A 13,092-nucleotide genomic window follows, 5' to 3' on the forward strand; every position below is an offset into this window, starting at 1 on the left:
GGATCTTTATTAATTCTTGTTCTTGAATGCCAATGCGAGTCATATTTGAAAGTGCTGTGCATCGACTGGAGTGGTTTGTAATTTTCTGTTTTTTGACGTCCAGACCAGTGCAGTTTGAAATGTTGGCAAACAAAGAAACAAATGCTAGGGTAGTGATAAAAATAAACAAATGCTAGGGACGCGATAAAATTAAACAAATGCTAGGGACGTGATAAAATTGTGCGATAAGCAGCCATGATTGGTTGAAAGACGTCCTTTCGTACCATTTTATTGGTCAAAAGTAGTATGACGTAGTAAAAATGTAGTAGTCACACTAATATAATGCACTGTTATCTGCATTGGTCTAAAAGTTCATTTCCCTTAAAATGTTCCATAATGAAAAACGAGAAATTCATAAATGCTGCAAAATGATAATTAACCTAAATTTAAAAAAAAAAAAATTAAAATTTACCACTCATCTACATAATAAATTACCAAATAATTACATATACACTGTCTTGTTAAAGATAATTGGATCTTCGTTAGTCTTGTTTTGATACTTTATTTTTCAGAGCTGGAATCGCTTCATCCTTCATCAGATTCATTATGAGATCTTAGAAACACGGAAACGAAAACTATTGGAACAGCAACAAAATGAATTGGCTCAAACACCTGGTCGAGACTACTTTGTATATAAAGAAAAAGATTTTCCCAGCATATTGGGTGATATTCATTCTCGACTTGTGCCCAAAGCCAATGGTGACAGTTTAGCCATCAATGATGCAGATGACAGTAGAAGTAAGAGAATACAAGATTTTCCGAGCATTCTGTATGACATTCATTTACATCTTACTCCCAAATCAGTTCCAGCAAACGGCCATTGTTCCAATATGTATGACGATTTTGAAAGAAATGGAAGATTTACTGATGAAGAAGATGGTAAATATATGTGGATATCGTCATCAAGTGAAGGTATAATAGCGATAAATTTGTAACTTAATTTGCCATATTTACCAGAATACAGGATGATATTGAAATTTAACGTTGAAAATAAATTATAGCTTTGAAATCAAAGAAAGTAACAGATACATTTAGTAAAAGAAAAAAAAGCTAATGAATATTATTTACGATCTGCAGTATAAGATTTTTTTATCTTACTACTTTGAAATAAGTTTCAGTATTTATTTACAATATCCTCACTGGTTGCTAGTGCTTTACAAATTTTGGCAATTTCTGTGTCCATTTCTTCTAGTTCATTACATAAATGTGTCATCACATTTGGGAGACATCAAAATTTCCAGTCGTGTAATCAATATTGTTGTGTTTCTTAAGGTAAGCGTTCACTACATCATATCGCACTCCTCGTACGAATCGCACGCAACGGATATTTTAAGTGCAGTGCGTTCACTGTAACGGCTTCACCTCATCGGATTCCCCTATCAGCTGTTTAAAACATGACGTTGTACGATATTGACATTACTGAAAGCAGACGAGTTGAGGTTAGATCTATTAATTACGTCTGTTAGAGAATAAGAATTTGTAATTGCTTCATGCGTCTTAATTGAAGAGGAAGAAAAGAAAGAAGTATTGGTTACATAATATATTTGCAAGAAACGACTTGATTACTGTAATGGGAACGCCTCAAATTATATAATTCTTCGCAATTTTCTACAAGCGAAATAAGTTTTCCGTCTGCCATTTTGGCGCGACACTGAACATGACACAACATAATAGTAACAGTTGACCAATTAAAATTGATTTATTAAAGAAGGCCATGATCGCATGTATCAGAAATGTTGCCTATCCGAGAAATGTGGACGGATTTGCCGATAGGCGATGCGTCCGATACGATGTAGTGAACGCGGTTACATAACAATTACAGCAAAGATAGTCTTTTTCTGATCTGTGCGATTCGTCCAATGCGTGCGATATGATGTAGTGAACTCTTACCTTTATGGTCCTACTTTCAATTTCCCTAACAGTTGCTAGCACGAGGGATACGAGGAGATCTTTCTTGTTTTGGAGCATCACTCCAAGTTTTCTGCCCACACATTATGTGAGGACACTTCTCTGGTGAGATGTATGAACTCGGTTGCCAAAGGAAAGTCAGCAGAAGGCTCCGACTCTGGACTGACAAGGAAAGCTCACCAAGTGATAATGGATTTTCACAACGATTTTTCCCCCATACGTTCCATTTGAAATAAGAAATCTCGCTATAAATTTCCACATCCTGAAAAAGCCTAGTTTTCGAGATATGATTTTTTCAAAATCTTCATATAGATTTAACAGCTAATGCAAACATTGATATGTGGTAGACTTATCAAGCAATAAATCTCATCTAGCTGCATACAGAACTGTCAGAATTACCTTAAATAATATAAGTTATGGCAATATCAGATATATAATATTCATGAAATTTACTATAGAACAGTCTTTGAAGAAATGAGGTATAACCATACCTGAAATTACTCACTGTACTGATCACAGTAATGGAAATCGTTGTTTGTGTGCTTTGGAATTGTTAACACTTCACTTCCACTGTTTTACCTTCTGGAGTTATTCTTTCTATAACCTGTCTACCTCGATAACTGGTCCACGAGTCTATCAAAAGAATGCTGTGATCACAGACAGATGGAAAGTATACTTCTTGAAACCACTTGAAGAGGTGAGTTTCCATAATCTTCTTTGATTTTGAAGGTAATGGATGCACACTTTATACGTTTTCTTCTTCACGATGGCAATGGAGATATGAGTGTCAAGTGATTATTCTTAAAAAATCATATCTCGAAGGCTAGGCCTTCTCCATATGTAGAAATTTATAGGGAGTTTTCTTATTTCAAATGGAACATATGGGGGAAAAATCGTTGTGAAAATCCATTATCACTTGGTGAGCCTGCCTAGAGAGTCACTTCTGGTCTCGACTCTCTTCATTAATCCCCCATAACCCTCCTGACTTCGGTTCCTTACATTCGTCCTGACTTGCTCAAACTCAGTCCTGCCTTCAAAGCTCTCTGTGATTTGAAATTGCAATGCTATCCCTCGATGACAGTCTACTGTTTCCCTACTCCTGGTGTCGTAAAGTCACGAGCTACAGTTTTTTTGATCCTTTGATGCCGAGGAGCTCGTTCGCTGTCGAGAAGTAACGAGCTAAGACTTGGTTGATCCCTTGATTGCGAGAACTAACATCGAACCCAGATTCCAGCTCCCATACCAACAGGGCAAGCCTAACACTTCCCTACTCAGGCACTCTCGTACCTTTGTCTCCCATTCGCACGAATCCTACCTCACTATAGTTTTTGGCATGAGTTTATTTACAGTTCCCTTCTAAGCTAATGTCTGGTTTGTTATAATGTATTATCCTGTCTGTTACTAGTACGATTAGGCTGTGTTGTTTTCAAGAACTAAATTGTGTTTATAATTTATGGGGATCTGATGGTGATGGCTTTGATCATCATTGTCATCATCATTATAATTATCATCATCATCATCATCAACATCAAGTTTTCTCCGCTGAATATATTAATAAATGTCATAACCATATTGTAAAAATCGTCTATCAGCAATTAGCAAAGGCATTAACTAATGGTTATGTTCCATATATATTATATATTTCTAGTGTGGCTGTTGAAAATGGCACAACCTTGCTATATAAAAATAAAAAAGTTTTGATAGACAATAGATCACAAGCTAATATTTATTTTGTTAGACAAGTTCAAGTATAAAACATACATTACAAATGCTAACTTAAAGGAAACAGAAGACATTCAAGTTTTGGAATGTCAAACATAGAAAAATTAAGTATAGAAAATTTGGAATGGGAAAAAAATAAAAGTGGTTCATATCATTTCATCTTCAAAAGAATAGTATCAAAATTTCATAAAAGTAAAGTATCAGAATTATTCTTAGCAACACATTCCATCATGAAATTCAGAGAGTTCCTTAATCTTAAGCTGAAAATATTTACGTCCTCTCATAGATAGTCTGTGAAAGCAACTGCCTGAATCAAGAAGAGATATTAAGAACGAATAGCAATTAATAGTAATAATAATAATAATAATAATAATAATAATAATAATAATGACAATAATAGATAGTATCTCCTTCAAAACATACGTATTTTCGAAATATTTATTATTTTGTGCTTTTAATTAAAATACTGACATCCTGTATTTGGTAAAAAGGCAGAGTTACCTGCATCGTGTTTGTCTGCTGCTGGAGCACAATGCCTGATCTACTTGCTTGCCCTGCCACCTGCTTGCTGTGATGCTGCCTCATGTAACGTATTAGTTCTAGATTCTATAAAGGTCTGATCAAGTCAGTGATGAAAGCTACAAATTATTGATGTTTGATTTCTTATGAAAAAACTAAGGATATTCAATCCTTCATTCTTTGTCTATTAATTCGTACGTTTATTCATTAATTTGTATACATGTTCATTTATTAACTTATTCATACCTCTTTCAGTGGCGGCTGGTGGTTTGAACATATGGTGGTGCACAATGGATATCGGAGAGGAGTTAAACATACTTTACTTTAAAGTTTAAAACCGTGTATGCCTGAGGGCGTATACATATAAAGGTTATTTATATGCAATTAATAAGTAAAATGACTAAATACAAGCATACCTATTTATTCAGAAAGTCCAAAAGTGGACGGGGTCGTGGATGGATCTCTCTATATTACGATTTAACCCCATGAAAAACATTTGAGCACAGAATCGTCATCAGAATGCTACCAAGTACCAAGTCCAACGTTTTCGTTCATAAAATTCAAATGCAGCTTTCGTAGGCTGTCGGGAGATAGCAGCACTCATTGTCAGAACGACAACTCTTAGAACTTTAAAGTAAAATACAAGCTCCTTTATGTATTGTGCCCTTTGTGTGCATGCAGATTGAGAAAGTAATGTGCGAAATATGCGACTGTTCCTTGCACAAGCCGAATTAATACATTTTTCATGCTTATTACTTCGGACAAATGTCTAGTTGAAACAGATACTTTCCCAGTGAATTTAGTTTCTTCTGCACTGACGTTGGTGTCCATGCCAGGGAGTGCGACAAACCGTTCTCAGTGAGAAAGCAGTAGACCACGCCTAATCCCCTGTCCCCGCATTAGCCGAACATCTCTATAAACTACCTTCCATAGGTTTTCAACATCTTTGCAAACCAAGAGGCTCGAAGGCTCCTGCAGACGTACAAAACAAGACGCCAGCTACAGATAGTCATGAATGAAAATTGTAAAAAAAAAATATATATATATAATAGTAACAAAGCTGGGAGATTAGGAACATTACTGGGGGGGTGTACAAACCTGCAACCCCCTTGAGAAGCCGCCGCTGACCTCTTTAATGCAGATATATTAATTTGTTTATTCATTTATTTATTTGTACATTTGTTTATTCTCCTCTTCACTCATTCATAAATTTGTTTGTTCATTTGTTCATCCATTAATTTATTTTTCACGTTATACAGTAATTATTTGTTTATTCATTCATTCATTCACTGAATTGCTAGGTATTGATGTTGCTCTTCACTGTGTTACTCAAATTTCTGAAAAATCTATTTGCATATTTACCAACTCCAAGGGGACTATATTTAATATAATTAAATATGTACCAAACCTATACGCACATAGAATTATTTCAATTCAGAAACAACAAAGTAAACTAAAAGAACTCCAAAAGGAAATAACATTTCAATGGATACCTAGTCATTGTGGTATACCTGGAAACGAGAAAGTCGATAATATTGCAAAACAGGCAACATATTTGCAACCAAGACCTCTTCAAGTGATATCTCTATCCAATGCTTTTGCTTCAGTAAAGTCTCATTTTACAAACCTATGGATCAACAATTGGCTCTCTTCTGAAAAAGGAAAAATTTTACGGTCTGTACAAAAGAAACCAAATGATCTGGAAATGTACAAAAACTTGTCCAGACATATTCAAACATTTTTAACAAGAGCCAGAACAGGTCACATTGTCACTCAATTGTACCTACACCGATTTCACATTTCTGATAATCCTACTTGTCTGTGGTGTAATAATCATGATGAAGATCTGGAACATTCTTCTATACTGTCCATCCATAAACCACAAAAGAAGTAAATTAAAATCATCAGTACCAGTTGCAGAAGACACAGCCCTGCAGTATATATTGACTACACCCCAACTCTGGCTACTAGCAACAGGCATCTATAATGAACACCAATCAAAATACCCCTCATTTCTCGTGAAAAACAACAACTGAATAGAATACAGTGGACTATAGTGGACTTTATGTTGTCAGCAAACAGCTGGATACATTAAGAAGATTGAATTGAATTCCTTCATTCATTCATTCATTTCTTCATTCACTGACTCATTCTTTCATCTCTTAATTTATTTATTCATGTCACTATCTTCTTTTCTGGGCACATACTCCATCCTGCACACTTTTGATCTGGAAATTGTTCCATCACCTTGTTAAATTTCGGGATGCTTGACATAAAATCACATTCTATGGAGAGCATGAATAAGACATTTAGTATTACATGTCAAATTATGCTATATAGAAGCATTTTTCACTCTTACCATGATTAATTTTAACTGTATGATTACAAATATTCCCAACAGTTCTTTTTAATGTTCATGCAAATTGTATCAAATTAAATAAAATTAAAAATGATATCACATCTTGAATACTCTTAAACTATTCTGTAAGTAAATTGCTAGTTTTTCAACATTGATGAAATAGTTTCTTCTGTTAATATATCCTTCAGATGTCTAGTACATTGATTTCCTTCTTCAGAAATGTTAATAACCCAATCAAATAAAAGGGGTACCTACCGGTATCTTTTTCTTAATGTAAATTCTTTTTCATTAAACAAATCTAAAAAGGATACACAGATAACTCTTCTACTGTCATTTACATATACTACCATACATTTAAATTATTCTCTTGGTTGCATTGTGTTCAGCTACTTTTACTTCAGTGTATGTTAAATGCTCTGGTTCTGCATGACAATGCTAGATCGTAAAGTAGGCAGTCACTGATAAGGTGAACATACTTCATAGCCCAGATATGACAGCTATGGGAATATGTATTTGTGGAATGCCTTCTAAGGACTGTGGATTACGATAACTGCGGATCTGGGTTCGAATCCTAGTAAAGACGGAGACATATTTATAGTCAACAAAGCCAGTTTTTCTGGGGTTCTCCCATTTCTCTCATCATTTCATCGTCACTCTCCATTCCAGTAATCATGATCATTGCAATAGCATTAACCAAAACAGTGTTGGCATGAATGGTGTAGCCTGCAGTGTGAGGAGGCGAAGTGTAATATGCTTTCGTGGGTGTAAAAGGGCACTCTAGTGGGGCTTTGCCAGAGCCTTATGCCTACATGGCTGGCATCACGTAACATGAGTTACAATATCTGCAAACGAAAGGGCGTTTAAATTTTATATTTCAACAGACATTCCTAAGTAGAGGAGGAGTAAAATACTGCAGTACTAAAGTCCTTTCCAGGTTGTAGTGCTTCTGACCATTCTCCGGAGAGAGAAAAAAAACCTGTGAAAAAGTAACTGAAATGTAAAGCTTTCAATATACAACCATTGTTTCAAAGTGGCAGTAAGTATTGTAGTACAGAATTACAAAATTCGAATTTTGTTTCTGAATGATACAAATAACAAAACTATAAAATTGCACGTTATTTAAGGGGTGGGAGGATACACATTTCACAAGCATAATTTTACTATATTTCAATTTTTTTTTCTCAAGATCCCCTGGAAACAAAAGTTGGCATACTTAATGTAGGCCTACACTATTTGTACATCAATGTATAATTTTAATTATTTGAAAACCCAATAGTTATTTTTTTTAATTATGAAAAATATTTTAGAATTATTTTCAGCCAGGCGGCATTCCAATGATAAATTCCCCAAATATTTTAATTTTGACGTAATTCTTCTTTTAAACCATTTTTAATAAACATGTCTACAACATATCTAAAATGTCTAACATGTTAGTTTTAAAAATATTTTTATTTTATTTTATTTTATTTTATACTAAATTTCTGTTCAAAAAACGTTAATAAATATTATTTTATAAAAATACTATTCATTATATCTTTAAGATTTAACTCTATGTTATACATATGAAAGAACTTTACATGCATACAAAGTTTCATTAAGATATCTTAAGTATGTTTTGGGTTATCATTTAAATGCTACTTGGTTGAAAAAATTCTCAAAAACATTAAAATTATTTGTTGCCTACAAATGGTGTACATTAAGCTTGCCAATTTTTGTTTTCAGAGGATGTGTAGATTCAGAGGAAAAAAATATTGAAATATAGTAAAGTAATAGGCTACTATTGAAAGTGTACATCCCCCTTAAAGAAATATGTTATAGTAACTTTGGACCAATTGTCAAATTCTTGATAAAATATTAATTTTTCAAATGTGTGCATTGTATTGGTACTGTTTATTTAACTTATGATGATACATATTTAATACTGATACAAGAGTATAGTAATAGATTGCATTCCAGCTTTCATCACTGATTGGATGAAACTATTTTCCTTTCAGTTGCTAAAATAGTTTCAGTAACATGGTTATGCATTGTTTTCTACATAATTATTAAATTTTCCTTCCCTAGCTAAGTTATTTCTAGTTTAATAAATGATTTAATAGAATTATTTGAATTTGTTGCAGCATATGTCTCTAACCATTGAAATATCCATACGTAAGTTCTATTCTTAATGATATTAAATAAATTTTAGACCAAATGACTGATAATGATACCTGAATATTTCTCCACTCAACATTTTGGAACATTTAAAACCGATGTTCTTTACAGAGATTTATGTTTGTGAAGGAGGAAATCTGAATGAAGAGATTTTTGGAGCCTCTCAATCAGGGACATTATTCTTTTATGTTTTGTAAATCTACGACATGGAATTCCCTGCACTTTTCTTGCAAAGGAAGACAGGGTAAGAATTTTTATAACCCTTAAAAATTCATTGCCTTCGGCCAGGTTTGATGTAGCATACCTCCATCCAATGGCAACCACTAAACTTCAGAGGATAATGTTCAATTTAAGGAAATTGGATAGTATAGATGACCACTAGAATTGTCTTTTAATACGTTATACATCTGATCTGTTTAAGTGTTAGGAAAGAAATTTTAAGTTACTTTTTTTTTTTTTGCTTAATATTTTAGAAACATACAGTATGTATATGTCATTTTTATCAGAAATGGTTAAAGCTACAATCCTGAAAATTTGCACCAATCCTAAATATACAGTAGTAGTACTATACATTATGTCGATAAGCTTTCATTAATATAATACAAATATTAATTGACAAGACTAAAATAGTATGTAAATTTTTGTGTTGAAACTACTTCAGCTAAATAAATCAAACCTTAGTAATAGCAATAAAAGCAAGGGGTGATTTATTTATTGATAAAAACAATCTTGGTATCACAGATACGTAGACAAAGTCAAAAGAAAAACAAACTAACTAAAAATACTATATTGACACTAGTTTCAATAAATTCATTTGTATCATAAAAAGGGTATTTGATTAGCCAGTCACGAATAACACCTAAATCTATTAAAATTAACAGTATGTGCACTATAAGTAGGTTTATTAAACATAGACAATGCAATTGATGTAAACTATTGTTTAGACTTGGCTAATCTAACCCTAGGGATCACAAGATGGTAATTATGTCTTGTACCATAATGATGAATCTCACTATGTGGATAATAACTGTTTAAATTTGATTTAATTTTAATCAAACAATGGAAAACATAGAAATTAGCAACAGTTAAAATTTTTTCATAAATAAATAAAAGTCTGCAGTGAGCATCAGAATCAGTCAAAATTTGTATTGTTTTTTTTTTTTTTTTTTTTTTTTTACAACTTGATCAATTTTATGACAATTTTCCCACAAATGAATGAGGTTTTAAGAAATTCTTTAGGTACACGTTATCTAAATTTCCTTAGTAAATAGATTAGGTCGTTAATATGACCTTCCCAAGTTAACTTAGAATCAAGAACAACACCTAAGAGTTTGACCTGTTGAAGGGTATTACCACATACTTCTTTACGCAACGAAAATAAAATACTCTTGAGTTTGTTGTCATTAAGGCAAAGACCATTAGCCATGATGATATGTGTACAAAATTTTCATTCTGGACCTTTGATAGTTTCTGAGAAAATGAGGCACTTATGTGGTCAATTTTTTCCTTATATTTTTCATGTTAAATATAAAAAACAATGTAGGCACTACGAATTAAAAAAATTGCATGCATAATTTTTATATTCTTATGATCATGTGTAAAATATCCACAAACAGTTGATGAAATGTTATTGTTGAAGTTAAAAAGAACAGTCTGGCTATGATTCAGACTACCTGATCCCTCAACTGCTTTCAAGTTTTGGGTTTTTAGTTTTTACACTGTCATGTAGAAACATCATTAACTCCATCATCAGGAAAGACTAAAAAGGACAACTATCCGGTACATACATTATTATTCCTAAAGAATAGCACATCCAACAAATTTCATTGTCTTCTCTAATAATGGAACCAATACATTGCATGTTTCTGCAACTATGATATGATGCACAATCCCAAAAGTCACCCACCAGATGGCACACCATGAACGTGTTCAATAATGCGTACTGTACATGGGTCATTCGATAATTAGTGGCAACATTTGAATTTAAGTATTCTGAGAGGCGTTATTGCCTCTTGCAATCTGAATTTAATGAAGTATTTTTGTTCGTATTTGCTAAAGATTTTAGAGCACTACAGATAACAGTCTACAAATTAAACTCACTACAAATGTCTCATAAATGAGATTATCGTCTTCAAACTCACAGATTACACACATCAGATGCTCCTCTTTTTCATTGTTATTAGCTTACGTTATTTACCGCTGATAGCACCACATACAGACATTATTGCCACCAATTATTATCGGGTTTTCCCTCAACCCAATATAAGCAAATGCTGGGTAACTTTCTGTGTTGGACGCGGACTCATTTCACTGGCATTATCGTCTTCATCTAATTCAGACGCTAAATAACCTAAGATGTTGATAAAACGTCTTAAAATAACCTAGTAAAATAAAAATAAAACCAATTATTATCGAATGATCCATGTTTAATATAATATATCCATTAACCTGACAAATTGTTAAATGTTAATTATATTTTTTATTTAAATGTCATCTTTTAAAATTCTTTTACCTCTAGTGCTTACCTTGAAAGAAAAAGATGTGAATTACTTGAAACCCTTGTTTTTCCTTTGACATGAATGATCGTAATGTTTCAAGACAGTAGCTAGTATATCATATTAGTGAAATCTAATCGTTAGACATCCTTTGTGGTTTAGCAGTTACTGTGATTGCTACTGCATCTGAAGTTTGCGAGACGAAACCCAGTCGAGTAGTCAAGAGCATTAAAATCCTTAGCATTACTTCCTTTGGAAGGAAAGCGTAAAGTTGGAATTTCTGCTGACTAGATTTACAACACATGAAAGAATCCTGTCCATGACAATGAGGACTCCTGAAAAAATGTACCTGCTAGCTGTTTTGTTTTGACAAGTTCTCTGCTTGTGTTTTTTCTTTTTTCTTTGTTTTTTTTTTTTGCTGGGTGGGGAGTGGGGATTGTATTATCTCGTGGGATCAGATGGGGAACTTAATAAACCTAATTATTTTTATTTTATTATTTGTCAACTGAACTACAGCTTTCAATCAAAGTGCTATATGGTTATATATATATGGTTTACCAGCTAAGCTATAGTGAGCCATGGTACTACTATAAATCTGTGAATAAAATACGAATGTTTTCGTAAAAGAGTATTTTCTCTGGACCAAAAATGTAATACATATGGAGTAAAAACTAGTATTTTACCATGGGCCGAATTTGTGGTAAAATAGTTCAAGTACATATTACCATGGATCAATTTTTGGCGTTCCTCTTCAAAATTCTCTGACATTTCTTTAATGGAGGAGTGAAACTGAAGTGAGACAAGTGGCCAACAGGCTTGGAGCGCATATATTCAGTTTTTCTCAGCCCAAATTCTCTTGCAAGGTTTTCGCGTACCTTTTAATGTTTCTTATCCCATTTCTCATTAACATTAACATTAATATTGATCATGGGTCACTACAGCAGTGCCAGTTTACCGTATGATAATTTTCTTCAGACATAATGCAGTTATCTAATTGAAAATTAACTCAAAATTATTCTCACATTTAATATAATGATATAAATGGTTGGAGATATATTTTGTATGTTTCAGTTTTGTGCATGAATTAATGATCACATGTTCCATATTGTGCACTATATGTATAACATAATGTTCATTATTATATAGTTTTTAGTTTTGAATGCTATTTTTACTGTTTGTATATTTCGATAATTTGCTATACAGAGTAATGTATCTATTTTATTTTACATTCTTGATTATGCTTGTATGTGTAATGATTCAGTTGTGACTAATATACTTAATGTAGAAAAGAAATTTCTGATATATTGTTAATACTAGCATTTTCTAAAACCATGAACGCTGATATCCCTAGCAACAGTGGTGACCTCATCTTGTAAGCATTGACACAGAACTGATTAGGCTAATAATCTTGATGGTGAATTATTTGATATAATTTGTTAACAAAAGCAGTACATCGCAATCAATTTGAACTGAGGAGGCCTTACTTCAATTTAATGTATATGGGGTGTAACCACGACCTCGTTATAAACTTTCAGGGGTAGTAGAAGTGATAAGTATTAACTATTTTCATATAGCAACATTTGACAGAAGAATTCCGTTTGGTAACTACAATCCTTGGGTAATATTGTTATTAAGGGTATATGTATGTGAACGACCACAAATATTATCAGAAAATGCAGGCTCTAAATTTCTAAAATTTTATAAGGAAATGAACTCATAATTGGACAAAAATTATAAGGTACCTCAGCAAGACTTATTGGAACTTAAATATCTGATAAAAGTATAAAAAGTTTATGAATAATATTTTTTAGAATTCACTTTTTACTTTAAATTAAATTTTCCAAAATTTGAAAATTTTCACACCTATTGTTTCATAACTCCACAACCATTAGAGAT

General features: G+C 32.8%; 1 protein-coding gene across 3 annotated transcripts in view; it reads left to right on the forward strand.

Annotated features, from left to right (window-relative positions):
• PAN2 (PAN2-PAN3 deadenylation complex catalytic subunit PAN2) overlaps positions 1–13,092 on the forward strand; it is a 121,362-nt gene that overhangs the window by 65,257 nt on the left and 43,013 nt on the right. For 2 of the 3 annotated variants that reach the window (XM_069844581.1, XM_069844582.1), the window contains one exon: positions 552–951. In XM_069844581.1, coding sequence (XP_069700682.1) covers positions 552–951 — 400 coding nt within the window. The remainder of the gene's footprint in view (positions 1–551; positions 952–13,092) is intronic. The other variant, XM_069844583.1, reaches the window with a different exon arrangement.

This window comes from Periplaneta americana, chromosome 13 (assembly GCF_040183065.1).
Source record: "Periplaneta americana isolate PAMFEO1 chromosome 13, P.americana_PAMFEO1_priV1, whole genome shotgun sequence".
NCBI classification, from domain to species: Eukaryota; Metazoa; Arthropoda; class Insecta; order Blattodea; family Blattidae; genus Periplaneta; species Periplaneta americana.